Here is a 17,885-nt window from a genome sequence, read left to right on the forward strand (position 1 = left end):
CGTTTGAGCCCTCGAGCTCCGACCCCGGCCGGGATCGCTCGTGTTCGGGTTCATTCTTAATAGCCACACCGAGCTTTGACAAAGTTAAATCTTTCCACCGTACAACGAGAACGTGTAATTACCTGACTATGAAACAAAATTTTCTTTTAATTTCGAACCCCCCCAAGCCGAACGCGGTAACAACCGGAGCGGAATTTTAAAAAGCGATATTTAGAAAATATGCGCATCGCAAAACTGATCTCATTTTTTTTTCTACAGTCGAGAGATCTTCGACGAATATCTTCCACTTTCTTTTCTCGTTTCAATTGCAGTTCCCAGTATGCCTCCGGAAGATGTGAGATGCGCGGCACTTTCGTCGCAGTCCTTGCAGATCTCTTGGCAACCACCCCCGAGTTCTCATTCCAACGGTATTATCCAAGGTTACAAATTATACTACGAACCCGTCTTGACCGAAACGTGGCGAGGAGTCGACGAGATGGAGGTGAGTTTCGAAAACTCGCAAATCGTCGTGTGTAGGTATAAGGGGTTTTTTTTTTTTTAAATAATTTTCATTTTTGTTTTTCACAGGTCCGAAAAACTAACGCTTTAACTACCGTCCTGACGAGTCTTCGTCGCTACGCGAATTACAGTATGCACGTTTTGGCGTATACGAGAATCGGAGATGGTGTAGCATCGGCTTTAACTTATTGTCACACGGAGGAGGATGGTACGCGTATTATTAGATTTTACAAACTTGATAATTCCCCGTCTAATTAAGCTGCCAACCGTAGCCGGGGCATGAAGAAAACTGTAATCGATACTCTTGTGCTTTTATTCACAGCTCCTGGAAGCCCCGCGGATATTAGAGTGGTCGTAAGCTCCCCACAAGCTCTTTTCATATCCTGGTTACCACCCCTCGAACCAAACGGACTTATCACGAAGTATAATCTTTACACAAGGTGCGCGTAATAAAGAAAAAAAAAAAAACTATATAAATAAGAAAAAAGATAATAACTGCGCACACGTACGTAAAAATTTATCGAGAATATATTTAACGCGAATGTATATTGTTCTTTCACCTCAGAGTGGTCGACGGTCGCGAAGAACTGAACCATGGGAAAAAACCTCTGTCGGCAGCGGACACGTTCTTCGAAGCGACCGATCTCCAGCAACACGTCGAGTACCAGTTCTGGGTAACGGCCAGTACCCGAGTTGGCGAAGGTCAAAGTTCAAAGGTCGCCGCTCAAGTACCTACTAACAGAGTACCGGCTCGAATCACCTCTTTCGGGGGACACGTAGTTCGTCCTTGGCGGGGATCCGCTACTTTGGAGTGCAACGCGGTCGGTGACCCAAGACGAGAATGGCTCAAAGGGGTTGAACAAATTCGGCCGGGTGCGAATCACAATATACAAATACTTCAGACGGGAGAGCTTGTTCTCGCGAGTCTTCAGACCGAGGATAGCGGGAATTACACATGTCAAGTTGAAAACGCCCAAGGAAGCGACAGGCTACAGTATATGCTCACGGTACAGGGTGAGTTTTGAAATAATGTTTACACTTTTTCGATCGATGTTACTGTCGCACGTAATTTATTTTATTCGGTTATCTCAGTCCCTCCGAGCGCTCCGGTTCTCTACGTAACCAGTTCGACGTCGAGCAGCATACTGTTACATTGGAAACCCGGAAACACGGGGGGTGCACCCCTGACGGGATACACGCTTCATTATCGTCGTACGCACGGAAATCTTGAAGAACTTCAACTATCGCGTAGAGCTACGAGCCACGAGCTAAAGGTACGTGGATCGGAAGTGCAAATTTGAATCGTTTGTAAATTTGCGTAATCGAAAAACGATATTTTTCTGTTTTTTTTTGTTCAGAACCTCCTTTGCGGGAACGCCTATCACCTCTATTTGACATCTCACAATAAATTGGGCAGCAGTCCAGCATCTCCGACACTTTCCGTTAGGACCCTAGGTCAATCGCCTGGGATTCCACCAGCCGCTGCTTTTCTGGCACCGAATTCTACGACTTTAGCCCTTCGACTGCAGATTTGGCCTCACAATGGATGTCCGATAATGTATTTCGTTGTACAGTATAGACCTATTAGCGAGTTTCACTGGACGGTTGTATCGAACAGCGTAAAAGTGCATCGAAGATTTGTGATAACCAATCTAGCGCCCAGCTCAGTTTATCAATTGAAAGTAGAGGCGCACAATGTAGCTGGTAGCAGCCAAGCGGAGTTCACTTTTGTCACGCTCACGAAAGACGGAGGTAATTGATAGCAAAATATTGAAAATTACAATCCACGTTTACTGAATCGTTGAAAAAAAAATTTTTAATCCAGATCTACCTCCGCCGGAACTATCTAAACGTGGGATTATTGCCATCCCATTTTACGCGGATGTCAAAGTTATGCTACCGCTGATTGTCGCGACCGTTGCTTTTTTGGCAGCTGCTGCGACTATCGCTTTTTGCTGGAGAAATCGTGAGTATAAGTTTATTGTGTATCGGCGGAATTATTCGCGTTGAGAGAAAATTTGAGGGATTTCCTCGGTGGAATGTTGTGCGAAATTTACCACAGGGTATTTGGGAGATGGGATTCAGAGGCCTATGAAAGAAACGCAGGAAAATCAACAGAATGCAGAAGCACAGAGGGAACGTTACTACGCAACGATTCATAAAGTCGCACTTCAACAAGCAGCCAACACCGCTGGAGGACCGGACAAAATCCCAGGTGACCATTTATTACAATTACATTATTATTAGTGCGAGGAGGGCATCTACCCGCCAAGTGAGTAAAAGCCCAAAAATCTATTTCATATGCTACCCTCATGTATTTTGCGCTCAGGAATTTAAAATTACCAGTTAAATTAGGGGTAAAAAATAAAATGTTTTTAACATTGATCGTACGACACTTTTCTTACGTATTTTGACCTCAGGAATCCGAATCTGAGAGAAAAGTTGATCTATCTATAAAATTGATCGAATTATCGCCATTTTTAGGAATTTTGTTGCATAAATTTGAGAATATCTCTGCGTCAAATTATTCGAATTTTTTGGTCTACGAGCGAACCCGAGCTACGCTGGAGTCAGCGCAGCCAGCAGCGTAGCGCTTTGTTGTGAGACGTCACCTTGGGGGCTGAGCAGAGGTGACGCCCCACAACAAACCCGCGCGCCCGTGGCTACCTGACTCCAGCAAAGCTCCGGCTCGCTGGTAAATTGAGGAATTCGAATATTTCGACCCATGCATGGATTGCGACGAATCAAAGTGGGTCTACGACTAAAACCAATCGATATTTGTTGATTTTTTTGCTCCCAACAGCGAATAATTGATGATTACTTGATCGATTGCATGAGTAGATGATTTTGGCTCTCAGATTTGCATTCCTGAGGTCAGAATACAATACAAAAGTGTCATCACTTCCTTTTTGGCCCAAAAATCCAAAGAATTCAAGGTATACCGATTGGGATTTGTAGCGATTTTTGGGCCAAAAGTAAAGTAGTTTAAAAATTGATTGTGTTACACTTTTCTGACGTATTTTGACCTCAGGAATCCGAATCTCGAAGAAAAAATGACCTATCTCTAAAATTGACCGAGTTATCGCCAATTTTCAGCTTTTTGGGGTCGAAAAAAAAAAATTAATTTTTTAGTCTCTATTGATGTAATTTGAGCTCAGAAATCCGAATCCGGAGGAAAAATTGAGCTATTTCTGAAAATGACCGATTTATTGCCATTTTTATGCATTTTTTTGCATAAATTCGAGGATATCTCGAAGGGAAAAAATCGTAGCTCATTTTAGACAACGGATTCGTGTTCCTGAGGTCAAAATACATAAGAAGAGTGCCATACGATCATTTTTAAAAAATAAAAATTTTTTGTCAAAATTTGAGATTTTTCCAAGGGGTACCCCTTACGATTTTTTCAAATTTTGACCAAAAATTTTTATTTTTTAAAATTGATCGTATGGCACTTTTCTTATGTATTTTGACCTCAAGAACACGAATCCGTTGTCCAAAATAAGCTACGATTTTTTCCCTTCGAGATATCCTCAAATTTATGCCAAAAAATGCCTAAAAATGGCGATAATTCGATCAATTTCATAGATAGATCAAGTTTTTTCCAGATTCGGATTCCTGAGCTCAGATTACATTAAGATAGATTGAAAAATCAATTTTCCATTTTTCACCCCGAAAAGCTGAAAATCGGCGATAACTCGGTCAATTTCAGAAATAGATCAATTTTTCTTCCAGATTTGGATTCCTGGGGTCAAAATACGTTAGAAAAGTGTCATACGATCAATTTTTTTAAATAATAATTTTTGCCCGAAAATGGAACATTTTCCAAAGGGTACAATTCGGGTCATCGCTAATTTTTTGCTTTTCGGAGCAGAAGAATTGAGGTATCTCGAAAGGCGAAATTCGTAGCTCAATTTACTCAACAGAATCTCATATTTGGCAGGATACTTGGCGTCTTTGTTGTATATTTACAATGTTTCTCCGTGTGATCTTGTTCTCCGTTTCCCTCAACGTTCGGAGGATTATTCTTCCCATAACACAATTTAAAAGGTAGGCGATACCTCTGATGGGTTACAGAGACAGCGGAAGACATCTCGCCGTACGCTACGTTCCAGCTTTCGGAGGGTGGAGGGGCAAACCTGGGAGGCCTGGGAGGTGCGGCAGAAGCATCGGCGGCCGGACTTCACCCCAACAACACCCTTCTTCACAGCTTCATGTATCACGAACACGCAATGACAGAGGGATGCGCCAGTCCCCCACCTGCAGCGGTGATTATATCTTTAGACTACATCTAAATCTCGTCACTAGAACAATTGGATTTCAGAGACAAAGAACTGAAAGATGAAAGGTCTCACTTAACTGAAACTGAGGATGCTATTTTTGTGCCGTGACTAAATGACGTCGTTGGTAAGCCAATAATGTGTTTCATTCTTCATTGTTTCATGCTTTCGCAGTATCAGTACTTGAAGGTAAGAGGATAACGTTTTTCGGTATCCGAATACCGAGTTGATTTATTATCCCATTATTTTCTACAAGTTTAATTGTGACATCTCAGAGTATGAAGAGTGTTTCATCGCGGAAACGTCAACAGAGGAAACCCCAGGCAGGTCAGTCGGCGAGGCAGACACCGGGAGATGTGGAGAGCGACGAAAGCGAGTCTGACCAAGAACAGCTAACCAGTTCAAGAACCGAGTCGTCGAATCAACTAGATGCCGGCAGGCTCAAGCACAGTACGTTTGACTATTATGACATCGGCAGATTCTGACCCTCCCTCACCACAAACCTAGGTCTTTCTCATATTTGGAATTTTTTATTCGTTCAGTAGTGCCTTTATTGAGTAATTATTTAATTATTACAAGTTAATTGTTATGGAGTTTGGCCAGAACCTCATCGTGATCTCAAAGTTCGGTGAAATTGAAAATAATTGAGTTCTTTCTTTTAATTAAAAAATGAATTGAGTTGAAATCTCATTAAGTCGCTATCTCAAGCCTGCCGGAAACCGTATCATTTTGCTCGAAAACAAACCAAAAAAAAAAAAGAAGAAGAAAAAATTGTAAAAAATGTAACGTCTATAAGACTGCCATCGTTACCAACGAATAAATCAATTAAATTTAGAAGACTATTTTTTAAGCCCATAAAACTTTGCTCACGTTATTCCCCTACGCGTCTATAAATCTTCGCGCGATCCCTGTTATTGAGTTACTGAATTTACGAGAATTATTTCCAACTTTTCGTATGCTAAAATTATTTTGGCGCGTTATTCCAATTCAAGATTTGGATTTTTATAAATCAATGGCCAAACTCTGTAGCTGCGAATAACTTTTAATTAAAAATCTGGTAGAAAAAAGAATCTTCGTTGAAAAGATGCAACTGGAATCCGATTAGATCCTCCATGATTCTACCTCTGAAATATTTCGCGAACGACTTTTGTCTCCCAATATGCATGCCGTTAATTATTGATGGTGAAAATAAAATGTCTCCTGCAGCCAATTAGTTAGAAAAGGTACACTGACAGGGGTTGGTTTAGTTCGAGCTGTTTCAGACTTCATCTACCACGGAACGTCCAGCACTTCATCGGACATTTCACCAATGTCGGAGCAGAAGTCCCTTCCCCGAAGAGGGCGATCTAGGTGAGAAATGAAATTTCACAAATTAAAATAGAAAAGCATTCATAGTTTGTTATCTGGTTGACACCACCCCAACCGTTGATTATAATCTTATATTCCAATCAGTCAACATCACGATTGCCAACCGACTTAGGTCAGTTATAAAATATTGTATATACATAAAATAATTATTTACTATTCTAATTTTTTTATTCGCTGTTTGATAATCTATTTAATTATCTTTTGAAAAAAAAAAAAAGAAAAAAAAAACAGTTATTGCCCTTAAAATTTCTCTCATATCATACTGATTGTTTTTTTCATCATCTGCGACTCATTGTGATTGTTTTAAAATTACACCGATATTAATCCTAAAATTTAAGATGGCTCGTCCCGAGCAGGAGTTCACTTCGCACGTTGCTACCACCAATGGCAGTCGCAGAGACAGCGTTCATCGGAGGTCAAGTACCAAACGAACGAAGCGAACGACCAGAATTAAGTGAAGCGGAATGCGATATTGATTCTCTAAAAAAACTCAAGCTTGGTCTCCGTAGTTCGTTGTGGTCAAGACCAGGTACGCAAAACAATCCTTCGTCTGATTACTCAATTGCAGTTTAATGGAAAAAAAAAATCATATCGTAATTATTTGCACAATTATTCAGGTGTGAAAGTTTTCGATCATCGATTGAAATTGATCGTTTCAAAAGGCACTAACGATTGAAAATAGCGTTCATTCTACCTAGTATGAGTAATAATGGAATGTAAGAATTTCGATTCTTAGTTCGTCTGGTTTTTATTTTCGCTTCTTTAATAAGAATTTCTCATAACAAAAATGAAATCTTAATTCTATAATGAATAACAAAAAATTTATCATAGTGTGGAAAAAAGAAATCATCCGTAAAGATCATAATTACCTATATTATAAAGTTATAGTACTTCACTGTATAAGTGAGTTACAGGGTGCTCCCAAAATAATAATTTATTAAGCTATGCAGAATTTTCCATTGTGTTAGAATATCGAAAAAATTCATAACGCATTTTTTATATAATGCTGAATGAATGAAATGAATATAAAAATAAATAAAGGCAAACATCAGTTCCAAAGTACAATTGAGATTCTGCACAACTCGCCGTAGATCTAAAACGTGACGTGTTGACCGAATGCGCAGTATATTACCGGTTCATCCTACTGAAAAGCGATGATATGATCTGTTCAATTTGGACATCTTAAAACTGAAACTGCAATTGATTATTCCAGATAAACTATCGTCGAGTATATGATGTACTTAGAATTACAAAATGAAATCTCAATCAACAGTGAAAAATCCCCTCCTTATTCTAACTCGCGATATAAAATCCATCGACAACGAGTCTTCGGATAGAAAAATAAATGAATAAACAAATAAATACATAAATTAAAAATACCCAAGAAACAAATCAAAGGAGAATAAAACCAAGTAAAATGCATAGTACAATGTGCCAAACGATGACTTGCTCAGAAAGCCGTGTCCATCCTATATATGATTTTTAATAGCGCGTATAACACGCGTCGGATGAGGACAAGGCCGAGACCAAAGACTTATAAAACAGAGCACAGCACCAAATCAAATGAAAATTAAAAAAATATTAATGATTTTCTAACGAATTAAAATTATATAAAATTGATCAAATTTTAATTAGAACTATTGTGCCACGTACAATTTCGAGTCGAGTATAATTATAATTATAATTGTTGTGCCATAAAAACCACTGCAGTTTGCAGAACAACGCCACGCGCTGTTTAGCACAAAATTGTATATCCTATTCTTGTATCTAATGAAAGACATATTAAAAAAAATTAAGAATGATGAAATTAAAAAGAAAACGAAAATAAGTAAATTATGATAAATCGTGGAAAAAAATAAGAAATACTTATTGCAAAATTATCGGTGATGATGATTGAGTGGAGATAAATAAAGCAGGCATTCTAACGGTAAAGTGATAATATTTTAATGATGATGGTGACGATGATGTTGAAAATATGGAAAAGAATTTTGAATTGGCATCAACAATTTTAATGTTGGGCTCTGTTGCATTGTAAAGTTTATATACTCGTTGATTATTCTAAGTCCATTCTAATGTTAAGGTATATAAGATATAATAAGAAAATAGATAACAGGACAGAAAAAAAAAAATGAAAAATACTAATCAAAACTTTGCTGTATATTCATGCTGTATTGTACATTCCCATTCTAATGTATGCATGTGTGTTCCAGTGCGAAAGAAATTATAGAACAAAATTTAGAAATTAATAAAAAAAAAAAAATAGATTTTGTGTGTGCGGTTTGGATGAACGTATTATATGAGTTTATACACTCAACTCTTGCAATGAGACTGATGTAGGAAATTATACGCATTATAAGCGCAGCGCTTTGAACAACTGTAATCAATAATAATTTATTCACAAATCAATTCTTGTACGATTAAAATATTCGCGAAACCTGAATTCAATTTTACATGTATTTATACACGTCTATATGTACAGCTCTGATTTTAATTTTTCTACAGTGACGAAAGATTGCACACAGCTATTAATTTTTTCATTAACTATTTTTTCCGATCACCTTACAACGGTAATATTGCAGAGGTTTGTTATGTAGCTAATCAAAATATCGATAACGTAATATGCATACTTACATACTACGTGAGATCAAAAGTTGTAAAATATAATATTACGTAGATTTTTCGAGAAAATACGCGCGAATAATTTTTCATTATAAGTAGGCATTATACTACGTACTAAATACGTACGAACGTACATACAAACATATACATATTTAATTCGTGTAATTTTGTATATTTCATTATTATATCTTATGAATACTGCCAATTTTTATACGCTCAGTTATACTACCAACTATTATGATTATATAATGAGAGAAGAACAAACAACGTATTTCGATGATGTTATTGTATGATTTTATTTGAGAATTAATACAGAAATATGCCAACCTACAGATGCCATCTGATGAACGAAAGAGTGCAAATCAAATATTTAATTGTATAAAGAAAAGAAGAAAAAAGAAAAGAGGAAAGAAACTAAAACGTGTGTGAATGAAGGTCGTATGCGCATAAATTCCCCCGCCCACCCGCCCTTTAGTAAAAAAGACTGTAAACCCCTCCCAATTTAATTACGGAATTTAAAAATCAATCGATAAAAATATCTAAAAAATGAATAGATAAAAAATAAATAAATACACTATCCCATCGTTTGGGTAGTAACAATGTAATTTCATTTTTAATCGTAAGACGGAACTGTGTTTCAAAATATTATGTCAATCGTAAGATCAATTAAATAAATTGATATGTCTAAGATCACCATCGTGCTCACCAGGTTGGTCTGTGTACCTATAATGACTTGATTTTTATCATTCGTTCCTGCTACTGTATAGAAAGTATTTTTGTACCTATTCTTATGTTCCAGATTCCGACGTCTTCCTTATTACCCCTTTGTTTCACCTTTCCAACTTCAGTCACTGTTATTTCATCCTACAGAACTCACGCTAACTTCCAGTAAGTTGGATAGAAAAAGCTACGTACGAATGATTAACCATAACATTTATTTATTATTTATCTACATAGGTAAGATAACGTATTAACTTATTATGTGATATTATCGATTGCATCGGCAGGTCAAGGCCCTCGAAGTTGAGCAAGTAATGCTTCGTTCTTACGACACTCAATTGTTAATTGGCGAACTGCTGCTACATATCTACGCTGCTGTTCTACCAGTGTTACTAGTTGTTGACTCAAACTATCCCTTCGGGCTCGTTCATCTGCACACCTTTTCTCTACCTGTCGAATGAAATTAATTCAAATAGAGAAGAGTGAACAAGAAGAAAAAATGCTTCGTCCTAGTATTGCATGAAGAATTAATTGAGGTACATACTTTTGTTTTATTTTGTTTAATGCCAGCTACAATGGCTTCAAACTGCTTGAGGAATTGCTCTTTGCCACTCGCGGATGACATTGCTCTGTAAGAAATCGAATCAATCGATAATTTTTTTGGGGCTCAAAGAATGCTTAGAACAGTAAGAAAAAAATCTTACTCGTTATAGTTGTCTTGGATAGAATTGAGCAAAGTCAATTCTTTACTCAAGTACAATTTTGTGTCATCAAGAGTATTATATAACGTGTAATACTGCTTGGTTTCCTTGTGTTTGGCAGATACTGAAAATTTTTTATGAATTTCGAATTATTATAGATATCATTTAATGCAGACGGTTTGAAATTTTACCTTGATTATATAATTCCAAAAATCGTCTCTGATATTGCGTCAACTCCGATCTTCCGGGTACATCGTCTAACTGCCTTGTTAGTGATGCTATGGCTCTGTTTTTTTTAGCTAATTGTAATCTTAGCTGATTCACTTTTTCTTTCTGTATTTCATATTCCGAAGCATCACATTGAGTTTCACCTGGTTCAGTGCTCTCAACATCCGACACTATACTTTGTAGGTGATTTAAATCAGACTTGCACTGTTCTCGGAATTTATGTTCTTGGTCCTTAAGATTATCGTGCATGAGGAGGAGCTCTTGTAATCTCAACAGTATGCTAAAAAAAAACAAAAAATTAGATCACATATTCCAATGCCAAATCTGCCAATCCTTTTACTTTTTGTTTTCACTGGTCTCCATTTCCTCCATCCTTTGAAAATCTTCTTGCACAGTATCCCGTTTCGCGTGTATAGCATTCAATTTATCCGTAGCTTCTGAAACTCTGTTATTTAAATCGTCCTTTTCTTTCCCCAGTCTTAATTTCCTTTCCTGGAGAGCTGCCTTCTGCTTTTCTAAGGCAGCCAACACTCCGAAAGAACTTTCCACACTATCACCCTGTAATGGTGAAATTCAGTAAAGGACTCCTTCAAATGCATAAAGGTATATGTAGCAATTTTCACGGAAAACGAAATACCTTCACGTCCATACTCAGTGCGGCGTAATGTTCAGCAACTTGCACAATTTCTTTAGCCTGCATCCCTACAAGACTTCCAACTGCACTGGCGCTTAGACGACCCTATCCCATACAGAGAAGGTGCGTAATTAATTCATTGGTTTATTCGTCGTTTTTCTTTGAGTATAAGGCTTGGATAATTAATTATGTTCAAAGCCTGGCAAAGTATAAATAACAAAGGCTAACTTACCTCGTGGTCATCGGCAACAGACATATTCTTCATGAGCTCGTCTATGCGCTTCTAGAAATATCGAACACTCAAAAACGCAAATAATAATTATATTATGCACATGACGCCACATCAAACATGCTAAGTCAATTAATATCAGCCAACAAGTGAACTTCAAATTCCCATTGAAAAGTGAGTGCAATTTAAATTATTCAAACATATACAGCATGCTTGATGTATAAAATTGTAATCATATTTTATGACCAACACACACCTCTTCGTCTTGAACTTTCTGCGCACTCAGGGCATCGGCTTCTGTAGACGCGTCATCAGTTGCTATAGAAGGCGATGGTGATACTAGGGATGAAGATCCATATTCCAACAATGTACTTTGAACCTTTTCCATCTCATCATCTGGTGGGGCATCTTTACGTTTGAAGTAACGCTGAGGTGTGTAAACTTGCTACGAGTGGTGAAATTTAGGTAATCTATGATTAATTGATTAGTGATAGTTATTGGATAATAATTGATACCTTGACAATCTTGATATTCTGAATGATATTCTGCTTTTTTGTAGCACATTCATTATCTTCTGCAAATGCGTAATTCTTATCAAACTGGCTGATCGCATAAGATCTAACAAAGTCTCCCATTTCCTCACGCATTTCCATAGATCGTTTTACGAGCCACTGTATAATGGGAAAAATATGGATGCAATCCAATCCTTGAATTTGATGAGGCTCTATGCGATGTGGACAGTTCATTTTGGGAAGCATTGCAACAATTTTTTCGGTCAATGCACTGCAGAAAATATAATAATAGTCCACAATTTCAGCAACATAAAAATCATTACTTGCAAAGAAAGAAATATACAGTGATTATTGTTACATTTTTTGACCAATGGTAAGATTCTCTTGAAACAACAGATCCACATCGACATCAAAGTTACATGATTCAATGCACCATGTCATTCCTCCAACTACCTAAGAACAGAATTATCAGAAGACGGAATAATTGAAAAATTTGAATTCATGTAAAAAATTAATGCTGCAACTAGAATCTCAGGGCGTACGGCCATGCTGTCAGCTGTGTCTGACAACTAAATCCTGTATTTTTTAGTCTGCTACAAACCTTGTCAAAACTTGACAGACCCTTGATTCTTGCACGAAAATAACCGGCAGCGACTAACAAGTCAATTATTTCCTGAAATTTGATGGCTTGTTCCTCGTCTTCGCGGACGTCCGCCTAAAAGGTTAGAAATTTTTAAAGTAAGACGTTAAACTATAACTCGAATAGACTGAAACATTTAAACTAGTTTACCTCTGTGGACTCTAAAGTTTTAGCCGATCTCTTTGACGCGTTAACAAACATTCTTTTTTTATGTCAAAATAACACACAAGTGAAACGTCAAACTGACAGTTTTTGTTGTCAGATTAGGAGCAGAAGGTGCCGGAAAGTTCCGTCAGAGGCTTCGTCCTGTTAGTACTGTTTTGGTTGCGCAGCCCTTCAAACCCTTTGGTGTTTACGTTGAAGGTTTGTTTTATACCCATTTTGCTTTATCAAACTATACTCTTTCTAATATCTGTTATTTCCAATATGCGAGGAAAGTGTTTATTTTTATCGGAGTAACTTTATATAACTCCAATTCAGAACTCCACTCATTGTCAGTTGATTGAAAATGAACGCTTTGTTTAACCTCCCCTTGCAGTTGATATCATTGCATTTCGTTCTTAATGTTATTATTTCATTTTTCTCTAGTATTCGCTAACATGCAGTGGCAAGCGTTTTTAGACGCTCTCAATTCCAAACTACGAGCTGCAAATTTTCTGAATGAAATTGATCGAAATAGGGGCTCGGAGCTTGAAGTAATGTCATGTCTCATCACAGACTCAGACATCAGGTGAGGATCGTTTATTTCCTAGTTTTTTTCAGTATCAAATTATGCACAAGACAAGTAGGGTATGAAGTATTTCTCTGTTCCGTCTTAACAGAAGATTCATGCTCCGTTGGATGGCAGATCAATTCCAATCGAGAGATCTTAAGTCCAAAGAAAAAGCAAAACATCTGAGAGATCAGGGAAACAAACAATTTCAAATAAAGAATTATCAAGCTAGCATACCCCTTTATACCAAAAGTGCTCAATATGCTCCAGTTGAATGTGATGACTTATCAATTGCTATAGCAAATAGATCTGCAGCACTTTATTATATGGATAATTTTGAAGTAAGGATGTTGAATTATTAGTTAGTGCTAGCATTGAGTGTAGATAGGTACACTCAACAGTGCTAGAGAGTTGTATTGGTTTTCAACGTTAACTATAAAAAAAAATTTTCTGTAAAGGACTGCCTGAAAGACATCGATTTAGCGATAAGCAGCGGATATCCCAAAAAGTTGCAACATAAATTATACATACGTTCTGCACAGTGTTACCTTAAGTTGAAAAATCGAAAAAAGGCTGAAGTAGCTCTTAGAAAAGTTGAGGAGATTATTAAGACTTACAACGAATTCCCAGTGGACAAGAAAGGTACAACATCACTGGCTAACAATTCAGATATGATGTCTTTGCAAAAATATAATTATCTTAACAACATATCGAGGTACCAACCAGACTTTACATTATCCTATGATAAGTCATGTTGGCTTACTGATTTCCGCAGTGTAGAAATCAGTCTTCTTTTATTCGTTTGAATTTTACTTTTGATTGTTCTAAAATCTGTTGGTTAAACCAATCAATCTTGAATTGGTTTCAGATGATATTATAAAAGAAGTCTCTGTTTTGGAAACATTTATATCACAGCTGGAAAACAATGCAGCAATTGAAAATACAACAAATCAGTCATGCTTGCGACCAGATTTAGCTTTTGGACACAATGAAAATTTTCCATATGCATCAGCTGCTTTAGATTGTAAATATACACCACAGAACGGAAGATACGTTGTAGCCAACAGAGACATTAAAAAAGGAGATGTTCTGTTTGTTGAAAAACCATTTGCCTTCGTTCTTTTGGATTATGAACATCCAAGTTCAAACTGTAGACACTGCTGCCATCCCTATGATGGAATACCTGTACCGTGCGTATTTTCTTTGTCATAATTTTTTGCCTATAATTGCTCAAGACAGATCACAAAATGAAACTTGCTCTTATTGATGATTCTGTTTTCAACCTCAGCTGCAAAACGTGCCTTGATACAATGTACTGCAGTCTCAGTTGTCTCAAGGATGCATGGTCCTTATATCATAAGTGGGAATGTCCAGGAAGTCAAATAGGCATAGGCCAACAAATTGGAATTGCACATCTTTCTTTGAAAGTCTTGTTAAATGCAGCAACAACTCAAGATTCAAACAGATTTAACGAGGTGCAGAAATTAGTTACAAATATCGATAAACTAACAACCGAAGATCTCCTGGTTTATGGAATAGTAAGCTAAGATCAAATATACTCATGAAAATCTTCAACCAATCATAAGATTAGTCCAGATAACTTTAATTACAATTTCTGATTCAATTGCAGACGGCCGTAATGCTCACGCTCTACTTATATCAATACACAGACTTCTTCAGAACAATCGACCTCAAAAAATCATTCATTGACAAATTTTCAACTAACATTGTTAACTTTGATTGCAATTTGTCGACGGAGAGTGGGAAACAGTTGTACATAAGTTCCTTATTGCTGAAACATACATTGCAGTTGATATGTAACGGTCATGCTATAACAAAACTGACCCTAGACTCGCAAGAAAATGATAAAGTTGTCACGGAACAGCAGGAAAGAGTAGCTACAGGAATTTATACATCAGCAAGTATGATGAATCATTCCTGTGATCCAAATATAATTAATAGGTGAGTACATTATAATATTGAGCTATCAATAAACGCATGGTCAAGCACATGGAGATACGCTTAGACCCTCATAGCACTTTCTCAGAACATCTATTCTATTTTCGTTATCATTATTCTTTAGCTTTGATGACCAGTATCTCATCGTCAAGGCAACGAAGGACATCCCTGCTGGTGACGAAGTACTTAACTGCTATGGTATGTACTTAATCAGTATGAGCGGTTTTTAAATATTCGCCCTTAGAAAGCTCTTAGAAATCAACGATATTTTGTTCATTTATAAACAGGTCCCCATTACCGAAGAATGTCGCGAGATGAAAGACAAGAACTTCTAAGAGTTCAGTACTGTTTCACGTGCACGTGTGAACCATGCACAAGCCCTGAATTACAATACTTTTTGGTAGGATTGCTAATTGATGAAATACAACCGAGTCGCAAAGAACCAAAATCTCTTAAAATTCTAACATTTGATTTCTAGGAAAGATTTAGTGCCTTGAAATGTCCAGAATGTAATGGTGCCGTTTTCAAAGTTTATTCATCTTTGAACTGCTTGGATTGCGGCATATCTCCTGCGATAAATTACGCCGCCGAACTGAGGGAGGCACAGTCTCTTTTTGATGCAGCCCAAGTTTGTATAGAATTAGAACAGGATGCAGAGGCATTAAATAAACTCAAACAATGCTTGAATATTAGACGGAGTGTACTTTACAAACATCATGAATACATAACAAATACTCTTGATCTCATTGGAAAAGTTTACGCTATTTCGGGTGAGTCTTGTAGTTTTTATGTTATTTCCTATGAAAAAAATTATTCATGTTCTAATTATTCCATATATCGATCGACTCCGTAGGTAAATGGCTGGATTCAATTTCCTACCTGGAACATATTATTGCTGGAATCGAAGAAAGGTTCGGCTCAGATAGCATAGAGCTTGCTAACGAGTTGAATAAAATTACAGATATTTGTCTTCAGTATTTGCAAGAGGAAACTAAAACGAGAACAAAACAATACAAGTAAGTTGGATGCTTTTTCTTCATCATCAACTCGACATTAGTTGATAATTCGAGGGTGTTAAAATACTGCTACTAAATTTTAGGAATGTTCTGAAGAAAACTCGTAGATTTTTAAAGCGAGCAGAAGAAATAATGCAATTAAATTACGGCCCCTGGAACGGAGGTTGTCAAGAAATCACGAAGAAATCTGAACAACTATCTACCATATTGAAAAACTACAACATTTAACTGGTCATTGTAATACATATTCACTCTAATTTTCGTTAATGAACATTGATATTCTTTTGCTAAATTCAACGTACTATTTCTTTGTCTCAGACAATCTGGTAGCCCGCTCGCCGATATAAGGTCAATCCTGTCAAAAAGTTGTCAATCATTGATAAACTCCCTTTTTTATACTCCTCACTATCATCCTACACCAACTACCGATCAAGAAATGATAAGCAGACTTTCCAAGTTCCAGGCACTACCAGCCAACATCCCAGCATTTCAGTTTGGACAAGGGTATGTGTATGTCTATGTTTTTTACATTTCATTCGATATTCATGATGCAAAATTTTTTAATTCCGTTGGTCCAATGGACGAAACCTGTTCTGCGATTCCCGGTTCGATCTCGAAACTTTTTTACTATTCATAGAAGAAATATAAAATATTATTGAGATACCGGGAAGGGTAAATGATTATTACCCAAAAATAGAAAAACTAAATTATTCGAGGATCATTGTTTTTTAAAAACAATATTTACTTATTCAGACTCACGTCAGTGAGATATGCAAAGAATCGATTCATCTTACTCATAAAATATTACAGATAGGAATATTCGATAAATTATTCGGGTAGATGAATTAACTTTACAGAGACTACAATCACTGCGATAAATACCCGTAACACAAGCTAAAGACAGCTGCCCGGGAAAAACCAAGTAATCTGCAGCATAAATGAAAAAGTCACGTAATTATATCGCAACGAGTTTTTAACTCTTGATTGTTTTTCGGATAAGCTGCAGATACATCTATTGTACATTTTGAATTTTTAATCAATCTATTATTTCGTTTCTCCTTAACGAGCATACGTTCATGTATGTTTATAATTTACATATGTGTCTCCGTATATCCGCTTGTTTGCGCCTATTATTTGCAATGCATTATCTCACTAAAACGTAGCCCGCGGTATGAGTCACGTACACTTATACCTGATGTAAATCAACCAATGAAATTGAAGTTAACAAATACCTAAACGACAACCGAGTTGCATCAACTGAATAAATTTCAACTATTATGAATAAATTTCAACTATTATTATTTATTTTATATTCTAGTCTGATAGGCACGATCGTCCCGACAGATTGTTACAGCATACTTGTGTATGGCTAGTGAAAATTTTCACCGACTTTTATTAAGTTTTTTTTTTTCGCTTTTGATTTCTTGGTTTAATTCTACACTCCCTTTGCACGAGTAGGTTCGGGGGGGGGAATCATCTCAAATTTTCTGACCGATGAAAACACATAACATATGCATCGAAGATTCATCAAAACGCTTGTCCCGCGTCAATCTTTTTTCTTGATCACACAAAGAATGAGAAACAATAAACGATAAAATCACAGTACAAATAGTTCGTATTCAATGCTGGCTTTTGTAGGTCAATATCATCGCGGCAATAAAATCACACGTACATCTTTTTATTTCCTATACATATCGTACACATGTGCACAACGCTGAATACCTGCGCATACAGATGTAGAAAGAGGGAGAAAGAGGAGAAAAAAAAACGCG

General features: G+C 36.8%; 4 protein-coding genes and 1 long non-coding RNA gene across 20 annotated transcripts in view; 4 read left to right on the top strand and 1 right to left on the bottom strand.

Moving 5' to 3' along the window:
* LOC105684990 (Down syndrome cell adhesion molecule-like protein Dscam2) overlaps nucleotides 1-9,926 on the top strand; it is a 92,556-nt gene extending 82,630 nt beyond the window's left edge. For 3 of the 14 annotated variants that reach the window (XM_048659722.1, XM_048659720.1, XM_048659721.1), the window contains exons 19-33: nucleotides 312-481; nucleotides 568-706; nucleotides 821-938; nucleotides 1,064-1,512; nucleotides 1,591-1,772; nucleotides 1,857-2,250; nucleotides 2,324-2,464; nucleotides 2,561-2,713; nucleotides 4,573-4,763; nucleotides 4,950-4,964; nucleotides 5,051-5,225; nucleotides 6,023-6,125; nucleotides 6,482-6,672; nucleotides 9,562-9,650; nucleotides 9,770-9,926. In XM_048659722.1, the coding sequence (XP_048515679.1) occupies nucleotides 312-481; nucleotides 568-706; nucleotides 821-938; nucleotides 1,064-1,512; nucleotides 1,591-1,772; nucleotides 1,857-2,250; nucleotides 2,324-2,464; nucleotides 2,561-2,713; nucleotides 4,573-4,763; nucleotides 4,950-4,964; nucleotides 5,051-5,225; nucleotides 6,023-6,125; nucleotides 6,482-6,672; nucleotides 9,562-9,644 (2,504 nt within the window). In that variant the 3' untranslated portion in view covers nucleotides 9,645-9,650; nucleotides 9,770-9,926. The other 11 variants (XM_048659729.1, XM_048659728.1, XM_048659724.1 and 8 more) reach the window with 8 other exon arrangements.
* On the bottom strand, nucleotides 9,679-12,771 carry LOC105684992 (coiled-coil domain-containing protein 93). Of its 2 annotated transcripts, XM_012398763.4 has the most exons (12): nucleotides 12,577-12,770; nucleotides 12,388-12,501; nucleotides 12,145-12,239; nucleotides 11,790-12,057; nucleotides 11,531-11,719; nucleotides 11,278-11,328; nucleotides 11,049-11,150; nucleotides 10,752-10,969; nucleotides 10,375-10,691; nucleotides 10,187-10,307; nucleotides 10,027-10,111; nucleotides 9,679-9,932 (listed from the first exon to the last, which is right to left on the bottom strand). In XM_012398763.4, exons 1-12 carry the CDS (start codon nucleotides 12,625-12,627, stop codon nucleotides 9,771-9,773), a joined length of 1,773 nt encoding a protein of 590 aa, XP_012254186.2. In that variant the 5' UTR covers nucleotides 12,628-12,770; the 3' UTR covers nucleotides 9,679-9,770. The 2 variants fall into 2 exon arrangements, with proteins under 2 accessions (XP_012254186.2, XP_012254188.2); XM_012398765.4 differs by lacking the exon at nucleotides 11,278-11,328 and having other exon boundaries at nucleotides 12,577-12,771.
* On the top strand, nucleotides 10,897-12,080 carry LOC125502080. The gene is made up of 4 exons (XR_007279898.1): nucleotides 10,897-11,168; nucleotides 11,244-11,448; nucleotides 11,561-11,739; nucleotides 11,834-12,080. It is a non-coding gene; the product is annotated as an uncharacterized LOC125502080 (long non-coding RNA).
* On the top strand, nucleotides 12,376-16,573 carry LOC105684991 (SET and MYND domain-containing protein 4-like). Of its 2 annotated transcripts, XM_012398761.3 has the most exons (14): nucleotides 12,376-12,508; nucleotides 12,676-12,789; nucleotides 13,015-13,156; nucleotides 13,248-13,479; nucleotides 13,597-13,780; nucleotides 14,007-14,328; nucleotides 14,427-14,676; nucleotides 14,769-15,100; nucleotides 15,222-15,295; nucleotides 15,385-15,497; nucleotides 15,576-15,867; nucleotides 15,951-16,113; nucleotides 16,197-16,350; nucleotides 16,432-16,573. In XM_012398761.3, the coding sequence occupies exons 3-13, from the start codon at nucleotides 13,026-13,028 to the stop codon at nucleotides 16,339-16,341; spliced, it is 2,238 nt and encodes a 745-aa protein (XP_012254184.2). In that variant the 5' UTR covers nucleotides 12,376-12,508; nucleotides 12,676-12,789; nucleotides 13,015-13,025; the 3' UTR covers nucleotides 16,342-16,350; nucleotides 16,432-16,573. The 2 variants fall into 2 exon arrangements, with proteins under 2 accessions (XP_012254184.2, XP_012254183.2); XM_012398760.3 differs by lacking the exon at nucleotides 16,432-16,573 and having other exon boundaries at nucleotides 16,197-16,405.
* LOC105685003 (UNC93-like protein) overlaps nucleotides 16,482-17,885 on the top strand; it is a 51,382-nt gene continuing 49,978 nt past the window's right edge. The window contains exon 1 of the mRNA XM_048659731.1: nucleotides 16,482-16,617. The gene's annotated coding sequence lies outside the window, so the exon portion shown is untranslated. The remainder of the gene's footprint in view (nucleotides 16,618-17,885) is intronic.

This window comes from Athalia rosae, chromosome 8 (assembly GCF_917208135.1).
Source record: "Athalia rosae chromosome 8, iyAthRosa1.1, whole genome shotgun sequence".
Lineage (NCBI taxonomy): Eukaryota > Metazoa > Arthropoda > Insecta > Hymenoptera > Athaliidae > Athalia > Athalia rosae.

Coding starts and splice junctions, on each gene's coding strand:
- LOC105684991 (XM_012398761.3), top strand. CDS start 13,026: ATGCAGTGGCAAGCGTTTTTAGACGCTCTCAATTCCAAACTACGAGCT. Junction 14,677..14,768: donor ATCTCCTGGTTTATGGAATA/GTAAGCTAAGAT, acceptor ATTCAATTGCAG/ACGGCCGTAATGCTCACGCT. Junction 15,296..15,384: donor CGAAGTACTTAACTGCTATG/GTATGTACTTAA, acceptor ATTTATAAACAG/GTCCCCATTACCGAAGAATG.
- LOC105684992 (XM_012398763.4), bottom strand. CDS start 12,627: ATGTTTGTTAACGCGTCAAAGAGATCGGCTAAAACTTTAGAGTCCACA. Junction 12,240..12,387: donor GTCTGTCAAGTTTTGACAAG/GTTTGTAGCAGA, acceptor TTCTGTTCTTAG/GTAGTTGGAGGAATGACATG. Junction 10,112..10,186: donor ATCCAAGACAACTATAACGA/GTAAGATTTTTT, acceptor GATTTCTTACAG/AGCAATGTCATCCGCGAGTG.